General features: G+C 41.1%; 1 protein-coding gene across 1 annotated transcript in view; it reads right to left on the bottom strand.

Annotated features, from left to right (window-relative positions):
* Positions 1 to 767: 767 nt before the first annotated feature.
* Positions 768 to 17,951, bottom strand: part of LOC138966361 (ornithine decarboxylase-like) — a 44,231-nt gene continuing 27,047 nt past the window's right edge. Inside the window, exons 4-12 of the mRNA XM_070338561.1 lie at positions 17,318 to 17,414; positions 14,260 to 14,336; positions 13,758 to 13,930; positions 12,470 to 12,607; positions 11,890 to 12,055; positions 11,099 to 11,255; positions 7,754 to 7,875; positions 7,137 to 7,348; positions 768 to 1,799 (exon numbers count right to left, since the gene is read on the bottom strand). Of these exons, the coding sequence (XP_070194662.1) occupies positions 1,628 to 1,799; positions 7,137 to 7,348; positions 7,754 to 7,875; positions 11,099 to 11,255; positions 11,890 to 12,055; positions 12,470 to 12,607; positions 13,758 to 13,930; positions 14,260 to 14,336; positions 17,318 to 17,414 (1,314 nt within the window). The 3' untranslated portion in view covers positions 768 to 1,627. The remainder of the gene's footprint in view (positions 1,800 to 7,136; positions 7,349 to 7,753; positions 7,876 to 11,098; positions 11,256 to 11,889; positions 12,056 to 12,469; positions 12,608 to 13,757; positions 13,931 to 14,259; positions 14,337 to 17,317; positions 17,415 to 17,951) is intronic.

Raw genomic sequence — 17,951 nt, 5'->3', positions numbered from 1 at the left:
TATTGTGTAAAAAAAAAATTCAATCTCACACGGCATAAATAAATCCCCGCGCCTTGAATATGTGCGCAATATAAATTGCATAAAATAAAAATAAAAAAGCAAAAAAAAAAAAAATCCCTTAGAACTGTACCCACGCGCGATATAAGCCTCATATTGATTGATTGATTGATTGTGTGAGTGTGTGTGTGTGTGTGAATAGGTTAATCTTTATCATCTGTGATGCCGTGATAAAATAGAGTGCAATGTATTGGTTTTTATCTTTTACCATCGACAAACGTTCATCAATCATCACGTATGTGTGCCTTCGTGCATATTGATATTGCGTGTGTGTGTGTGTGTGTGTGTATGTAATCACAATAATATTAATGTAAAACCCTCTGTGATGCCGCAATTAGTTTTTATTTATGGTCAAAAGTTTTAATATCTACCAATACGTTTTAGTATTGTGATGGAAGTGCAATGCATTGGTTACTATCTTTTAGCAGCAACTCATGTGCGCGCAAGTGTGTGTTTATGTGCGTGTTGGTTTTTGTCTGGAGTACTTTGGGTGTTCTTACTTCGTATGTTTTATAGTTATTTTTTTATAAAGGTTGTCATGTTTGGTTGTTTCAAGAGCAGATGAACCACACTTTTCCATCCATTGGTATGGACAATCAATGATCTTATGTCTTACGAAGCACAAAATACACCACAATCGTGTGTAAATGTCCGTGTCTCGTCTCTTACACACACACAGGCAATATTACATATCAATTCAACAAGCACAATCATTTTTATGGTTAGTTTTTATTTACCACATACATTCACCACGAAAAAATAAACTACATCAGTTCCTGGCCAAGTCCGGTACAAGCAGGTGTTTCGAATGTTCATACAGCCTTATACTTTGACAGTGAGCAACTCTTAGTTATCAGTACATTTTGTTTGTTTGTTGGAAAATAGAAGAATCGAGGTATTTCTTTTGTTGACAATCATCAAATGCTGATGACATCACGATGAGAATTATGATTGTTTTAAAGCACCAGTTGAAAAATTGTCATGAATAAAGGAAAGAAAAAAAGACTAAAGCAAAGACCAGCACTAATGCCCTCCAATGACAGTGTAAATGTGAAAACATGGATTGGTCCACATTTAAATGTTTAAAAAAAAAAAAAAAAAATAACACATGACAATCGATTTAAAAAAAAAGAATTTAAAAAGAAGAAAACGAAACACTCAGAACAAATCAGGTAAAAAGTGCATAGAAATATATTCCGCTAAAAAGGGAACTGGTATATATCTGCAAAAATGAATGTCAAAGACAGCCCTTCATCGAAAACTTCTCATCCAGCGTTTGATAATTTTTCATTACTTTATTTTCCAAATGTAAATTTAATGTACACATACACCAGAGTCCCAAACCTTTTTTTCCTCAAAACTTCACCGATAAGACAGGTATAATTGCAACTTTTCCGAAGTATCCCAGTGTGTACAACAATGGGCCAAGAATGTTGAGAATGTAAATAAGAAAAACCGGAAAGAAAACAAAGTGAAAAAGAATCCAAATCTGATTGTTAAATTAAAAGATGGTGCCCTTGCTGCATTGAATGGTTGTCATGAATGACAAAACGGTTGGCTGGTCACAGAGTCAGTTAAAGAAGTGCTCTTCCTCATCCAGAACACAGACGGGAGTCGGAGAAGCAGAGAGGACATCAATTTCCACCTTCTCCAGTTGGTGTCCAGCCTTGAGAATCGGCAAGCTCTTGGTGATCGGACTGCTTGGCTCTGGCACTTTCAGGTCGCTGGGGAACAAAGTGTTCCTGCAAAACAAAAAGGACACAGAAAAATTTATTAAGATGGATCAAATCTACTTGGATACAGTTTCTCAAACATGACATTCTAATTAACTTTTTTTAACAAAAGAAATGGACTTGAAACTCAAACAGGATGGACAAAGATGCCACTAGATTTGTGCTGGCACAGGAACAATACCCATCCTGAACTCGGGTAAAATGAGTTACTTCCCTTCGGGTCTCATTTATCCCTGACAGGATGCCTTGGTTTTCTTTCTGTGGGTAAGAAATCGATTTTTTTTTTAAACATCTTTAGAGCTTTTCGTAATGTGTTATTGATATAAGCAGATTCGCGATCGTCGATAATGATTTTTCATGGTGTGTAATTTTTAAATTACAAAGGAATTGATATGTAAGACAGTTTCAAGCGAGCTATCTTTCGTGGGTGTCTTTACTGTGCAAACAATTCTAAATATGGCAAAAGCGTCACGTGATAATTAACTTTGGCTACGAAGCAGACGATATTTTTTCCGTAACCAGTTGGGAGTGATGTAACAATATCACAGTCTCCTTCCCACAGCAGTCTCAACATTTCGACTTGTTTTAACCTTAGAACGATGTCTTTATTATAACTGTAAAGAACAGAACGGAGATCACTGTCCAAGTCGGCCAATCTGCAATCACTTTCGTCTCAGTTCGTCTAGTCTATTCTCAGAAACATTAGCGAAAAACATATGGGAGATAACTCTGTATTCTTGTTTTCATAGATTTTCCTTTAATGCGCGTAGTAATCATTCATCCTGTCAGAGACCTCGAGCGATAGCGTGGACCGATGATTATCAGAATGGAACAATACCATCTTAGGAGCGTTCACAGTACAGAGTGAACAAAATCGAAAATTATAAATTTTCATTTGATTAATATACTTACCCAAATCACATAAAGCATCGACGCAGTCAGAGATGCTAAGGTCTGAAAATCGCTACCCGTCTAAAAATTTAAAGGGAAGCAACCCCACCACAAAAAATTGTTAACGGATGCGTTGGTAAGGACGCCATACCATGGGGTTATCTCCCATTGGTATGAGTGACGTCACTACCGCTCCCGAACACGTGGTCCAAGTCATACGACTTTTATAGAATACCTAGAAACTATAATGCGGGGTTGGAGGGAGGGAATACACTATGTGATTTGGGTAAGTATATTAATCAAATGAAAATTTATTATTAAAATTTTCGATTAAATTACATATTCTTACTCCGAATCACATAAAGCAGATAGCTTCAACAAGGCGGTGGGAACCTATAATATACTCTGAAGAGGACTTGACCCGCTTCTGCTTGCCGAAAGCTGGGCGTAGGAAGAGGAATGTCCTGTCTAGTCCCGACGACGTTTCTCAAAATTGATGAAACATCGTCTGCCTTCAAAAAAGCTGTTCGTAGAACATCATAGCATCCTCCTGAACTGAGGACTGCTAAAGTCGATGCCCGAGTTCTAGAATAGTGCACTCTAGCAGGTGCTGGAGGAAGGGCTGACTGCCCCCCCCCCCCACCCCCTTTGTTTGTAACCACTCCTGGATTTGCCGAATGATGGTAAAAAACCACCCAGATAAGGTCAGTTTAGATAAAATTCTTATCACCTCAACGGATGACTGTTTGCGTTAGTGAGACTGTGATCATACTCATAATAATCATACTCACTTATTTTCTTATGATGTTTTTATTTTTTATTATGCATTCTTATTCTTTTGATTGGAAATGAGTATTGTTACAACATAATTTCCATATGGAATAATAAATTTGAGTTGAGTTGAGTTGAGTTGAGTCTGGTTGAGACCTGAGTGAAACTGACCTTAAGCTTCGTGAGTTACGTCTTCCGGACAACCGGAAAGAGCGTCAACCTCACTGACTCTGTCTTGCTCCTGACTGACAGAAAGAGTGAAAACCTCTTGCAATCAGCTAAACCAGGAAGACAGTCCTAACTCTAAAAAGAGAGCTGAGAAAGTTCAGAAGACAACGAAACTGTCTTCAAAGGCAAATGAGTAGTGAAAAACGAACAAAAACCTGTGCGTCTCACTTTTGGATCGAACAAAGAGAGTTCTGACTGACCAAGAGTGAAACACCCTCCGGGGAGTGAAGCGCTGAAAGGTTAGAGCTTGAGTAAGCCACAGCACCATAGTCTCCAAGAGGTAGACGCTAATTGTTCGTAATGAACCAGGGGCAAGAAGCCTTATCCCTTGTTCACTGACAAGAGGCATGACAAAATGTCAATACTAATTCTGGCATTTTCTAGACTCCTCACATTGAAGAGTCAAAGGAAATGTCCTAAAACCGAAAACAAAGGAAATAACTTCCAGTTTCGGCGAATATGCGACCTTTCATCAAAGATGGACCGAGGTTCGCTAATCAGCAAACCCCCGCGCCCAAAATTGCTGCCAAGCGTGGTGACCGCGCTAAAAGGAGCAAAACTTAGAACCGCAGCTCTCGTAAGGACGCCGCGAAAGAGGGCGCCCTGAAAGCATTGTACGCAGTACATAACCGGCTGGTTAAGTGCGTATCGGAAAACGCTGCACTAGGTGTTCCCAGCGGTCACCAGACCTGTTTACCCTAAATCCGAGGCAAGAGTACTTTCCCCAAAAGTTGAGTGTACTTTTTCAAAAAGTTGGTGTACTTTGCAAGCAAAGCCATTTGGGCCAGGGAAAATGTACGCGTGGGTGCAAACGTGTTTGTGTAAGAATAGCATGTCTTGTGAACACCTTCAGAATTATAACTCCTTCCAATACAACAGGGATAAAACAATTTTATTTACTTGTTGATAATAAAAAGATGAAGTTCGTGAAATAACATCTGCGGTTGACAGTGGCAAGTTCATTTTTGCAATCATCTCAGAAAACAATGCTTCAGCACGGACTACAGCCTTTTCTTCTGGCAGGATTTGCTTTGCGGGAATGAACTTCATAATTCCTTGGCAGCTTTCAGCGGATTTCTTTGCAGCAACCTTCTCCAGGTGAGTTTTGGAACTGCAGTGTCGTTCGATGTCATATTTCCCAGCATGGGCAACGGAGAAATCTGATTTACAATACTTGCAGTGTGCATGACTTTTTCCCACAGTAGACTCCACAATTCTTGGCTCTTTCTTATATTTCTCCAAGAAAATCTGCTGCTTCTGCTGTTTAGACTTGGTACAGTCATCCGAAACTGGCAAATTTTTCCGCTTCATTTTGCCACGATTGTCCAGACGATCGCACGTGCCAACAACTGAACGAGGTTTCCACAGCTGAAGACTCGCTGTCAGGGTTATCTCCCTTAGACCAAAACCGGTATCAGTTGTACCATCCCGTAATCAGCACACCAACACCAGAAAACGTATTCTAGACTTTTTCTTAGTTGTATTTTGTGCGTGTGTCGCGTATTGTCGTACCGATAATAATTTGGCGTACAAAATACGCCCAAATCGTACTGGTAAACAGGTCTGGGTCACCCATCCAAGTACTAACCGAGCTTGCTTAACTTCCGTGATCGGCCAAGACCAATGCCCTGAGTAATCCAGTTAGGGTTCAACCACTGACCTGTCATGTGTTGAAACAAGCTCTGAATTGGAATAGACTTGAATCAGTCTTGAGAGGGTGAATGAGCGGGAAAGGTCTTAACATAATTTCACTAGCAAGAAGCTATGAATTCCAATCGACCTAGGATGGAAGCAAGCGTCCTAGTGGGCGCTTGCTGTAGTGCCGAACAGTGCCTAAGGTTGTCCACTCAGAACTGAGTAGGACGAACTCTCCAGGTGACCGTAAGAACATCATGCCAAAGTATGTGAAACCTTGGGATGGAGATAGACAGAGAGGCGTGACCAATCTCCTCACGATAAACGAGAGTGACTCCTGAGTACATGATACCAGAGGCCTTCTCGGTGAGGAAAAGCTCATGAAAGAGCACAAGCATTCCTGAAGTTCCTTAAACTTTAAGAAACGCTCTTTCTTTCTTTCTTTATTTGGTGTTTAACGTCGTGCCGGGAAATCAATGGCAGTTCGTTAAAAGCGGGATTCCGTTATACCCAGGTTCGTTATAGCTGGACTCCACTGTATTGTTAGCTTCGTCAGAAAAGACAACAAGTACAGGTGGTAAAGCAGAAGACGCCGAAGATTTAGGCTAGAAATGTCTTTGCCCTTGACATCTCCCTTAGAGCCGCGCTCTTTCGTTATCAACCAAAATGGCGGGCCAAACGAATGAACAATAAACCAGTAGCCAAGACAAAATTCCTGTCGAAAACGCGACAAATTGGAAAGAACTCACTAACTAATGCAGCAGAAGGTGAATAAGACGGGTAGTGGCCGGTGGGTACCGAGCAAGAAGCAAGGCAAAGCGGCCACGAGAGCGAAAATTACTCACGACCTTCTCCTCTGGAGCTGAAAAAGTCGAATGACTTGGACCACGTGTTCCGGGAGCGGTAGTGACGTCACTCATACCAATGGGAGATAACCCCATGGTCTGGCGTCCTTACCAACGCATCCGTTAACACGTTTTTGTGGTGGGGTTGCTTCCCTTAATTTTTTTTAGACGGGTAGCGATTTTCAGACCTTAGCATCTCTGACTGCGTCAATGCTTTATGTGATTCGGAGTAAGAATATGTAATTTAATCTGAATTACCGTATTTTTTTTAATTTTGTAATTGCGTACACGTGACTGTTCATGAGATATTTTGAAGTGGTACATTGGTATTTGTACACAATTTCTTCTTCTTCTTCTTCTGCGTTCGTGGGCTGAAACTCTCACATACACTCGTGTTTTTTGCACGAGTGGAATTTTACGTGTATGACCGTTTTTTACCCCGCCATTTAGGCAGCCATACGCCGTTTTCGGAGGAAGCATGCTGGGTATTTTCGTGTTTCTATAACCCACCCAACTCTGACATGGATTACAGGATCTTTTTCATGCGCACTTGGTCTTGTGCTTGCGTGTACACACGGGGGTGTTCGGACACCAAGGAGAGTCGGCACACAAAGTTGACTGAGAAATAAATCTCTCGCCGAACGTGGGGACGAACTCACGCTGACAGCGGCCAACTGGATACAAATCCAGCGCGCTACCGACTGAGCTACATCCCCGCCCCGTACACAATTTAAAAGGTGTAATCTTTTGCAGGTGACTGTTTTGGAGATGTAATCATGTGATACACTCGTACTTTGAACAATAGATAAGTTAAACAAACAAAAATTATGAGTTTCAGGGCTACAAAAAAGATAGAAACAATAAATGTTGTAACCACAAGGGATTTGGCCAGAATCAACACAAAATATGTAATCTCAGAGCATCTGTCTGGGACAGCACAAGAGGAGCACGGAGGAAAAAACCACAGAGCACCCACCAGATGTTCTCAGAGCAGTGGTAGAACATGTCTGGGCGAGGCATGCCGTTGAAGGTGGAACCAGCGCAGAGGGTGTAGGCGCCCATGTCGGGAAAGTTGATAAACTCGCCCACATCCAGCTCTGGCAGCTTGGCGTTCTTCAAGATCTGATCCAAGCCGTCACAGGTGGGGCCCCACACGCTGGTCACAAACTCCATCGGGTTTACTGGTGCCTGCAGACAACACAAGCATAAATCAATGTTACGAAAACAGAATCTGAATCAGGAGGAAAAAAAGCGAAGGACAAGGAAGCCTCCAAGACCCTGACACTCCTCATGTAAGTGAAAACAAATGCTCAAAATAATAAATGAGCTGCTAACTGTCAAGAAACTGGTACAGACCATTGCTAAAATCAGGATTCAGGATTTCTGGATGAGAACTTTTAATTTATCCCTGGACTGCTTCATCTTCTGATATAGACTGGTCTTTTATCCCCTCATCTACAACTGGAGAACAAGAAAAAGGCTGAAGGCACTGTACGTTACATCACTGAGAGTGCAGGGGGCATGCAAACTCTTCATTTTGTAATCAACTTATTCTGCTATCTTTCTGAGAAACTTTGCAAGCAAATTTCTTACATTCACAAGTCTGGCTTCAACTGATGCATGGTCGTAGAGGAGAGAGTTGAAAGAGCCGTAGACTCCATCGTTGACATAGTACATGAAGGCACCTTTCCCATCCTTGTCGTTCTCAGCCATGTCTGTAACACACACATATCATGAATAAACCAAAACACCATAAAGATGTCTTTGTTTACTTCTGTCTAATATGTTAAATACACTGAACGTGACATTCTCGGGACATATATTGAGACTTGACAAGAACATTTATTTCCGGTTTACTCCGAATTTTACAAGTAACGATTATCGCAATTCCTGTAAGCACTGAGCAGGGATGGCCAAATCTCATTTAATTTAACTGGCCAGCCGGGCGAACAACAGCAAGGAAATCGTTAGCCCGTCAGAAATTACACTAGCCTGTTACATAAAACCCAAAAGTTACGACACAGTGATAGTATGATTGTCAGGTTTATTTTTACACGCAAAATAGTGGTGCTACGATTGACAACTGGGCTGTGGTCAGCGGTGAAAAGTGTTTCCCAGCTGGCATCGTGTCTGGCTTTTGTTTTGGTACTACTCTTTGCGCACAACTTGATTAATTTTCCAGTTTGAGTGTAGCCGTGTGGCGATTTGACGTACTGTTGTTCATTTCTGTCGTTCCCGACCCCAATTATTCCCCTTGACCATGCGTGTATGTCTTCGTTACGTGGTGTCGTGTATGTCTTTGTGCGTAGATGCCGCGTTTTAATTGGTTAATCCCTTAACGGATGCGTACACATTCACCCCCGACAGTGCGAGTTCGGTCAGTCTGACCGGTGATTTCGCTGTGTGTGGATAGGCCTGTGTGCTTAAGCCTTGAGACCGGTGTTCTATTTGAAACAGTTCTTTGTGTTGGTGTGACATCTTTTAAAATACAGATAGCCTGTGCTGGATTGTGAGTATCATCTTTGACCTGTGGTTGAATAGCTGATTAACCATCAGCGAGGTGAGTGATTCAGACCGGCGATGTGTTGAACAGTCCCGCTGTAATTTCGTGTGTGTTTAGTTATTCATTGAGGAGTGAACTGTAAGTAGATGCTGTTTCTTTTCTTTATATTGAATGTTGCTTGTCTAAAATATGTTCTGGTCGTATGAATGATGCTATGGTGTGCACGTATGTATGTAGCTATTTTATCCTAGTGGCGTTATAGCGTCAGTGTCGTTTCGCCGTTGAGACCCAGTTTTCCTGCGCTAGCCTAGTTCTTTGTCTTGTAATAGCGTGTCCTGTGTTGCGGGCGCGTGACATCCTGTGTGACGTTATAGATAGCGTAGCGCCCCCTGAAGTAACTTGTGAAGTTATCGGTCCTTGTCAGTGTGTCACGCTCCGATGGTTTAAGACCGTAAGGCGTGAAGCGTATCCTCAGTTACCTATTGTGTAGGGAGTTAGTCCCGTCTCTCCCATTATTTCTGGTGTCTGGTGTACGTTAAATAAAAGTCACTTTATCGCAACCTCTGTCTTGGCGTCTCATTTATGCTTCCTGGCCTATTTTCCCCCTTCCACTCCACCCGATCACATGAGCAATGTTGTTTCAGTCAAAAATGCATTCTTTCCGTCTTTACGTGTTCTTTTACAAAATAGAACCCACCATCGTCTCCCCATCAAACTCCGACCACTCGCCAGTGTTCCTAGATAGTTAATCTTTTCTGTTTTTCATATTGTAACGAAAGCGGATTGCTCTCTTTGATTGTTGTTGTGTGTGAAACAAATGTTAGTGATGATGATGAATAAAAGAAAACACAAATTGTTGCAGGTTTCAAGACTCAGATTTAATTATCTGATTATCTCATGGCAATAAATTCGTATCTCAAGGCAACATTCATTCACACATAAAGTAAGAATGACATACAATATCTCTGGTAATGAATCAGCCAGGAAAACGTCAGTTGACCGCCCACATCGTTAGACTGCTAAAACTTCATCTTGTGCTCGGAATTTCCTCCTGCCTGTTAAGCTGCTCCGAATTATCTTCTGTCCATTAAACTGCTCCGGATTTTCTTCTGCCTGTTAAACTGCTCCGAATTATCTTCTGTCCATTAAACTGCTCCGAACCCAGAAGCCTCCTCTCCAAGCCCAACATAAAAAGGATCATCTCACATAGCCCCGACCTAGTCCGATTTCTCCTTTCCCTTCTCTATTTATCCCCTTCCTTGTTTGTTTACCTGTTACCTGTAGCTACCACTAACGTTTCGATTGTCTATAACGATCTCCCCTATTTGTCTACGTTACCCCAATACATGTCCTAACAACATACACAACATACCTTTCTTCTCTTTGCTGCTTGCGTGTCTCGTACCTTTAGCAACGAACCGACACTCTCGATCGTCTTAGAGTCAAGGCGATCGAAAGTGTTTGTTTACGTTTCTCTAGGTAACCCCTAACAACGTACAAACAATTTATCTTACCTAACTAAATCTATATTTCCTTTCACTCAATCATTATCTTATCAATAATGAATCAATTCTAAAATGCATACAGTAATAATTACATGCACATTGTATAAAACAACAATCATTCATCGTTCTTTCCCGATGAGATCTCGTGTAACACGTCATCTAAAATGGCGTCGTCGAAGAGAAGATTATGTTCAATTGTGTTCGTATCGATCGCGTTCTCATGATACAAACGCGATTCTGAATAAAAACTATATGAACTGGTCAACGAAAGTATCCTGCTACGAACTGTGCAGTGGTTTTCTGGTAAGTACATTTTAACACAGTTAATATCATGACATTTGTCCACAAGTCTTCCAGTCATTGTCGACCTTGAAATTAGAGTTCCTTCACGTGCGTCGACGAAGAACACATTTAGATCTGTATCACATGTTTCTCATTACAAAAGTTAGATCTGCAAATGTTCAGGTTAAAGTCTCATCTGTTACAATATACATGTTTTTCTCCTTTTCAGCATCACACTTATCAAGTTATTTTTTTATGCGGGTTCACTTATGTGGTGTTGAAATCGGTAGTGAAACTACAATTAGCCCAGTCGCAGTGCAAACAATAAAATGCCAGAAGAGCATTCGAGATAGGAGCCTCGCTCTCGTTTCTCAGACTACAAAAATTCATGCATTGGAAAGTGTTTCCATGACTTTAAAACTCCATAGTACAACCTAAAGTTGTTTTACATTTGACCAGAATTTTCACTTGCCAGCTGGGCAAGCTGCCAGACAGTTCCTACTAGCCTGGCGACTGGGCGGACAAATTGGCCATCCCTGCTGAGAATGCAATTTTAACTGGGACAAGAAAAAAAGCAGCCAGGATAGAAATGTATGATCTACACAAAGTGCATACTCATCATCCATAAGTCAATCAGGGCAAGCTCACCTTTGTCCAGGTAACTGGTGACAAGACGCTTGGCAATGATGTTGACCGTGATGCTGAAGGCAGATGCCACGAAGTAGCGTCCAGGTTCTGCGATAATGCGAACATTCCGCTTTGGAGGGAAGTGCTTGTTCAGAGCCTTGTTCAGCACTGTAGCAATCTGAAGAGAGATGTTATTTTAGTCAATCATGTGAACCCACAATCCCAACAAACTTTTCCCAACAAGAAAGAGGGGATTTACTTTTGTGAAAGAGGAAAAGAATCACTATTGAGATGGGGATTTGAAAGATATTTACTGATAAAAAACAAACCTGTCATCCATTTACTTGCACCACATGTACATTATGACAGATTACTCTGCTCATCAATGAAAAATAACAGAGATAGACATGTATAGGTCTGAAATGACGATTTATTGATCAGAGATCAATGCTCTTTCATTAAAACATTTTGATTTTAACCATGGCAGCTACATAACCCATCCAAGGGTAAAAAAAAGGTACACATTTGTCAGAAATGCTGAACGATCAAAACACAAATACAGCAACATGAACAACGTTCCCCGACTTAGAGGACAAGAGGTCGGTTTGACTTCGATTGAAAATATGAATAGGTCCAAATGTCCTGGCTGCAAAAAAATTGTTCATTGAGAAGACCTACATGTCCAAATTATCGGACGGTCGACCAGTCAGGGGTCAGACCAATGCGTCAGTGACAGAAGCTGATGCCCGAGAACACCACTTCGCACACACCCCACAAACAACACCATAAGCAAGCAACAAATGCTTTAAAACCTCTTTGAAGGTGACGGGAGCCTCACTGTGGCCTGGGAAGCCACCACCGATGTCGAGAAGGTCAAAGTCAAAGCCGAGAGCCTGTCCCTCGTTGAAGACCTGGGCGGCCGTCTCCACGGCAGCAGAGAAGGCCTCAGCTTCCTCGACGCCGCTGCCAACATGGAAGCTGCACACAGGGCAGATAATTCCATGTCAGGGAGGGACCCCGAGTGGAACACCATGTCCTTGAAAAATACAAAAAAATTCACTGAACCTTTGTCCGTGCTTATTCTTACCACCCTCTGTGAAACTGTTATTCTTACTCATTTGCTTTTGCAAGGTGTATGAAATATAAAAGTAACAATGTGAGCGCGAGGAAGAGAGATAGCCAAAAACTTGATTCAAGAACGTTCCATATTTAAATGACAGGGCACCTGCCTTTTCGAAGATTTGGCACATATTGCAAAGTTTATTCCCTTGTGTACATTGTCAAGGCTGCTATGACAATGCTCTAGAGATGTGACAGAGAACAGAAGTTTAAATCTCCATCAATGCAGAAACACCAGCTGAGGTAATAAAAGAGTGAACAAAATGTTCTTACCTGATGCCAACAACATTGAGCCCATGCTCCTTAGCTTTGCGTAGCAAACAACGCGCATCACTCGGGTGGCACCCAAACTTGTTGCCCAACTCACACTGAACCTTGAAGTTGGCTGGGGGAAGGATGCGCAGTACCAGTCTGTTGACAAAAAGGATGTAAGTAATATCGTGTCCTCCCAAACAAAAGGATTGTGAACATTCATCAACAAGAAGAGCAAACGCTCGATCGAGTCACTTTCGCAGTTCTGAATATTATATGAGGCATCAGATGGACAGGAAGAAATTGCTATTCACAACACAATGAGTCACGTTCACATAAAATTTGAGCCCGGTCACTTTTATAGTTTCCGAGAAAAGCCCAACGTTAAGTTGTGTGTTGCCGAACAGAAAAGGCTAGTTATCTCCCTTGTTTTTCTGATAACGTTCGTAAAAGGCTACAGATGTAAATACTTTGATGTAAAGAATAATCCTACAAAGTTTCAATCACATCCGATGAACTTTGTCAAAGATATAAAATGTCTAATTTTTCCTTTGACGCTGACCTGTGACCTTGAAAAAGGTCAAAGGTCAACGAAACCATCGTTAAAGTGTAGAGGTCATTGGAGGTCACGACTAAACAAAATATGAGCCCGATCGCTTTGATAGTTTCCGAGAAAAGATATAAAATGTCTAATTTTTCCTTTGACGCTGACCTGTGACCTTGAAAAAGGTCAAAGGTCAACGAAACCATCGTTAAAGTGTAGAGGTCATTGGAGGTCACGACTAAACAAAATATGAGCCCGATCGCTTTGATAGTTTCCGAGAAAAGTCCAACGTTAAGGTGGTGTCTACGGACGGCCGGCCGGACAGACTAACACTGACCGATTACATAGTCACTTTTTCTCAAGTGACTCAAAAATGTCAACAATAGCTTGTCCTGACAGTTGCTCCCACCCCCCGTCCCTCCTTGAAAAATTCAAAAATAAAACAAGCTGAGCAGTTGACACAGTACTCTGTGAATATTTTGTAATGAAGAAGTGTTGTGCCCCCACCTCCCCCAAGATACACACTTATACAAAGTCCTCTGTGAATACATGATGTCACAATTCCCACTTTATTATTCCATAATGAAAAGTAGAAACATGGTTTAGCCTCCAATCAACCCATGTAGCCATCTGTCATTTCAACATTTTGCCAATTGGATCAAGAGGACTTTTTTTGGTCACAAAACAATCCTCTAAACCCTCTGTCCATACTGTCACAGTGTGTGCATACAAAGAAGAACCTATGGGCAGGGTCAAGCCACTTACCGTGCAGTGGGGTACGCATTCTTTATCTTGTACAACTCGGCTTCATTGTCAAAGGTCATGAGGTCAACCTTCTCCTTGGCGGCATAGCGTATGAAGCTGTTTTGCTTGCAAGGGTTAGCGTACACGATGCGCGACGGCCTCACGCCAAGTCTCAGCACCCGAGAGATCTCATCCTGTCAAGGTAAAGCAAAGATGAATACCTATATCTGGCATACACATCAACAAATCTCACACATAGATTTCTTTGCTTGGCTGACCAGGCTATTAAAGCAAAACAGAGGCACCCCTCTCGAAGGTCCAAGACATGCCTGCACCTCCCCCCGGAAAATTAAAAAGTATATTTGGAAGCAAATCCAAGCACCCAAGCCTTTGATGGGAGGAAAAAGGAAGAGGATATAGCCCTGCGTTATGTCAAGCATTTTCTTAAAGCGGATTTTATGCAATTTGTACTCTTGAAAACCACATATAAAGTGTGATCTGATGCTGCCGTGAGTACTCTTACCTTGCTGGCGCAGTCAAAGCCAACGCCGAGGTGGGCCAGCAGCTTCAGAACTGCTGGGTCATTGTTGCACTTCACAGCTGTAACAACAAACACAAGCAAGATCAGAAAAGCAAATAGCTTACAGCACGGAAATACACAGACTGTACAAGAGGTCTGAGCAATGAACAATTCCCCAGCGAAGAGGTTGGGTGCAGGCAATTAACGACACTATATGACTTACCACATCAAGGACATGTAACACTGAAAGTGTATCAAAGTCAAAGCTCTAGCTTCATAAACACCCAGAGAATATCAAGATCATTTGTTTTCATCTAGGGCCGGCTGAAACCAATAACTCTCCTGATAGCTAAGGTGTTAAAAAAAAACACTTAACATATTTTCAAAAGCAACACTGTACCACCGATTTTAGAAAAAAAAGCAGAGTTCCACTGAACTTAGTTGTATTGGTCTAACTCCAAGATAAAAAGAATGCTACTATTTGTTCTCACATGATAAAACTCGTCCCTGTCCATATGTGACCAGACGCAAAAAGAGCACATGCAGCAGAAATCTAACTCGTTGTGCCACACACAACCTTAACCCAATACCTCTCATACATGAACCGAAGAAAAGCAACGAGATATGAGGCTGTGCCAAAAGGTGCTCTGGGAGACCCCTGTCAAATTTGCACATTGATATTTTGTTTTGTAATCATACATTTTTCCTGATTTAGCCTCACTTAGCTTAAAAGTATATCAAAGATACAACATGCACAACATTAAGGTGCATGTTGGCCTTTGAAAGGGTTAAAATACAAAATAATTACAAGATCCAGGTCCGAATGTTGATCCGGAAGTGGGGACATTTTAGGGGACCCACAAACAACGATTTTTTGTTTTTTATCTTTCAAGTTGAGAGTCATTTTTTTGTAGATGGGTGAAAGAGGAGAGATTCAGCTTTTTAATCAATGTAAAAAGCAGAACAAAATTCTTCCCGAAATGTGTGAAAAACGGTTTTTTTAAAAGCTGTTACGATCGTAACCTATCATGTCAGATGTCACACCAGCAGAAAAGGTTGACGGCAGTGATTTGCTCCAGAAATCTCTCTAGAAGAACACAGAAACAAGTGCTGCAATCTTAGTTTGACGTTTAGCAACGGTGAAAACAGCACTGATTGTTGTATATATTTTATATCAGGCATGTTTTTTACGGAGTAACTTCGTCATGTCAGAGTGTTTCGATCGAACATTTAATAATTCTGGCCGCGATTTTACTTCTACCGGATGTTTGTCGCATCGCAGTAAAAAGACATTCCTTCCCACAATGCCTTTCGCGCACTTTTCCCTCCAAGATGGCGTCGATAACACGCAGCGGTAAGTATCAGTTCCATGTCAGCTTTTTCTTGTAAGTTGCGGTCAACAGAAAGTTCAACCCGAAAAACAAAAAATACTGAGTGAAAGTTCGAAACCTAAAATAACCTTTGGAACCGTGTTAAACAGTTTACACGGCTATCATATGCAGGAAACAAACTCAAAAATAACAGAGACTGGCCTCAAAAGTGTTAAGTCAGGCGTCGATCGAAACTCCTGACACAGATATCAAACTGTCAACCGAAACTTTGACACGGCTTCGCTCGTGTCATGTGGGAACGTTTGGCTCTGGCCTTCATCAGTCAGCACGATATGAGCTAAAAACGGATCAAAATGTCCCTTTCTTTCCACAAACGGGCTAAGTTTGCGATTCCCACCATTACTCTGGCAAAACTGCTAAATTTACATTTACTGTCGGATGCAACACATGACATCATCATTTGTGTCCATTCTAAAAATATGTTACCTCCGACAGATGAATGGTATGGCTGGCAATCTTTTCTCCAGGCATGATCAATGTTATTGTTTCTGACAGCAATGAAAGGACTTCACCAAATGAATAAACTTGGTTTTTGATCAAAACTGTGCTTTGCTGTTCTTGAATTCAAACTGCTAGTAATTGCTATCTGTCGGATGCAACACATGACATCATCATTGCACTATATTGTGTTCAGTTTCTATCAGCAATCAGTACATTTTAGTTTAAACACCTGCTACATGGTTATATAAATGATACAAGTAAAAATTTGCTCAAATGATATAGGTTTACAACTAATTTTACTTGTCTTTCATGTCCATTGTTACATCCGACAGATTCCCAAAAATTACGATTACACATCATTTTCTCAAAGTCGCTTTACTGAGTTATCTTTTTAAGACTGGAATTGTATGTCCAAATGACTATTCTTTCACATTGTGTAAGTGTTGAAATGATACTGTTACTTTTATTTTCTTATAAAATGTCCCCCTCTGACAGAGCACCTTTTGGCACAGCCTCATATACATAAGTATTGCAACTTATAATAACCTTCTCAATCACAGAAAATGAAATCTTTTCACAGCAGACTTTTGCTTCTGAACCTTTAATTGCGAAATAGCAACATGTGTTTGCAACTTTTATTGCAAAATGTGTTTGCAACTAAGTGCTTCAAAGCTGATGGTGCTTCAGCATGTAGACATTCTTGTCACTCCCTTTAATACTATCGGTGCATTTTTGGTAATCTGACCACACTGAACTGGGCACACACATTCAAACAATTGTGACATTTGGTGAACTCAAGAGTCTGGTAAGGCAACGTAGAACTTGCACTGATAAAAAATTCAGACTACTTGCAAAACAATAAAAAAACACAATGGTATGTCAACAGCAGAATTGTAGAGAAATTCTTCAACAAAAAATTCTTCAACAGAACAGCACGAAAGTAACTGGCTGAAAACAAGGCACACACACACCAATAGACAAACCCACAAAGTTAAACAGCCACAACAGCTTCAAAGCTACAGACTGAGAACCATGGCACATAAACACCAATTAACAAAACAGTCCATATTAGAGTGTTGACATATCGTGATGTACTACTCCATAACACTATCATCACTGTCTGGACCGCAGACTGAACTGCACTCAACCTTAATCTTTCAACATACATGCTTTACAGTACTTTTGGGGTTTACCATCTTTGTCTGCCTTATTTGTACAACGGCTCTCACCATAGAAAGGCTCCACCCTAGGCAAAAGCTCCATCCACTTCTCATACTTCTTGACAATGTCGCCCAGGTCAGCAAGGAAGAAAGCATCCTCACAGTGCTGCAAACAAAGTAAGGCTTAATTAGTAAAAGTGAACACATGTAGCTGTTGCAATTAACAGTTTTGGGTTGTGGTAACAATCAAAATCAAACTGTAATTCAATCAAGATGGGTTCAGATTGGAACAGATTCTGTGATTGGCAATATTAACAGTTTTCAAATCTCGATGAACACTAGAAATCTACACTAGAACACCTGCTAGGTAGGCGTATTGATTACATGATATACGTACACAGACCTGTTTACCCTAAACCTAAGGCAAGAGTACTTTCCCAAAAAGTTGAGTGTATTTTTCAAAAAGTTGGTGTACTTTGCAAGCAAAGCCATATGGGCTAAGGAAAATGTACGCGTGGGTGCAAACGTGTTTGTGTAAGAATAGCATGTCTTGTGAACACCTTCAGAATTTAACTCCTTCCAATACAACAGGGATAAAACAATTTTATTTACCTGTCAGTTTATAGCATTATAACCAATGTCTTCCAAACAGATTGATAATGAAAAGATGAAGTTTGTGAAATAACATCTGAGGTTGACAGTG

The sequence above is a fragment of the Littorina saxatilis genome, linkage group LG5, assembly GCF_037325665.1.
Source record: "Littorina saxatilis isolate snail1 linkage group LG5, US_GU_Lsax_2.0, whole genome shotgun sequence".
In the NCBI taxonomy this organism is placed as follows: Eukaryota; Metazoa; Mollusca; class Gastropoda; order Littorinimorpha; family Littorinidae; genus Littorina; species Littorina saxatilis.
This window is presented reverse-complemented; position numbering and strand designations above follow the sequence as displayed.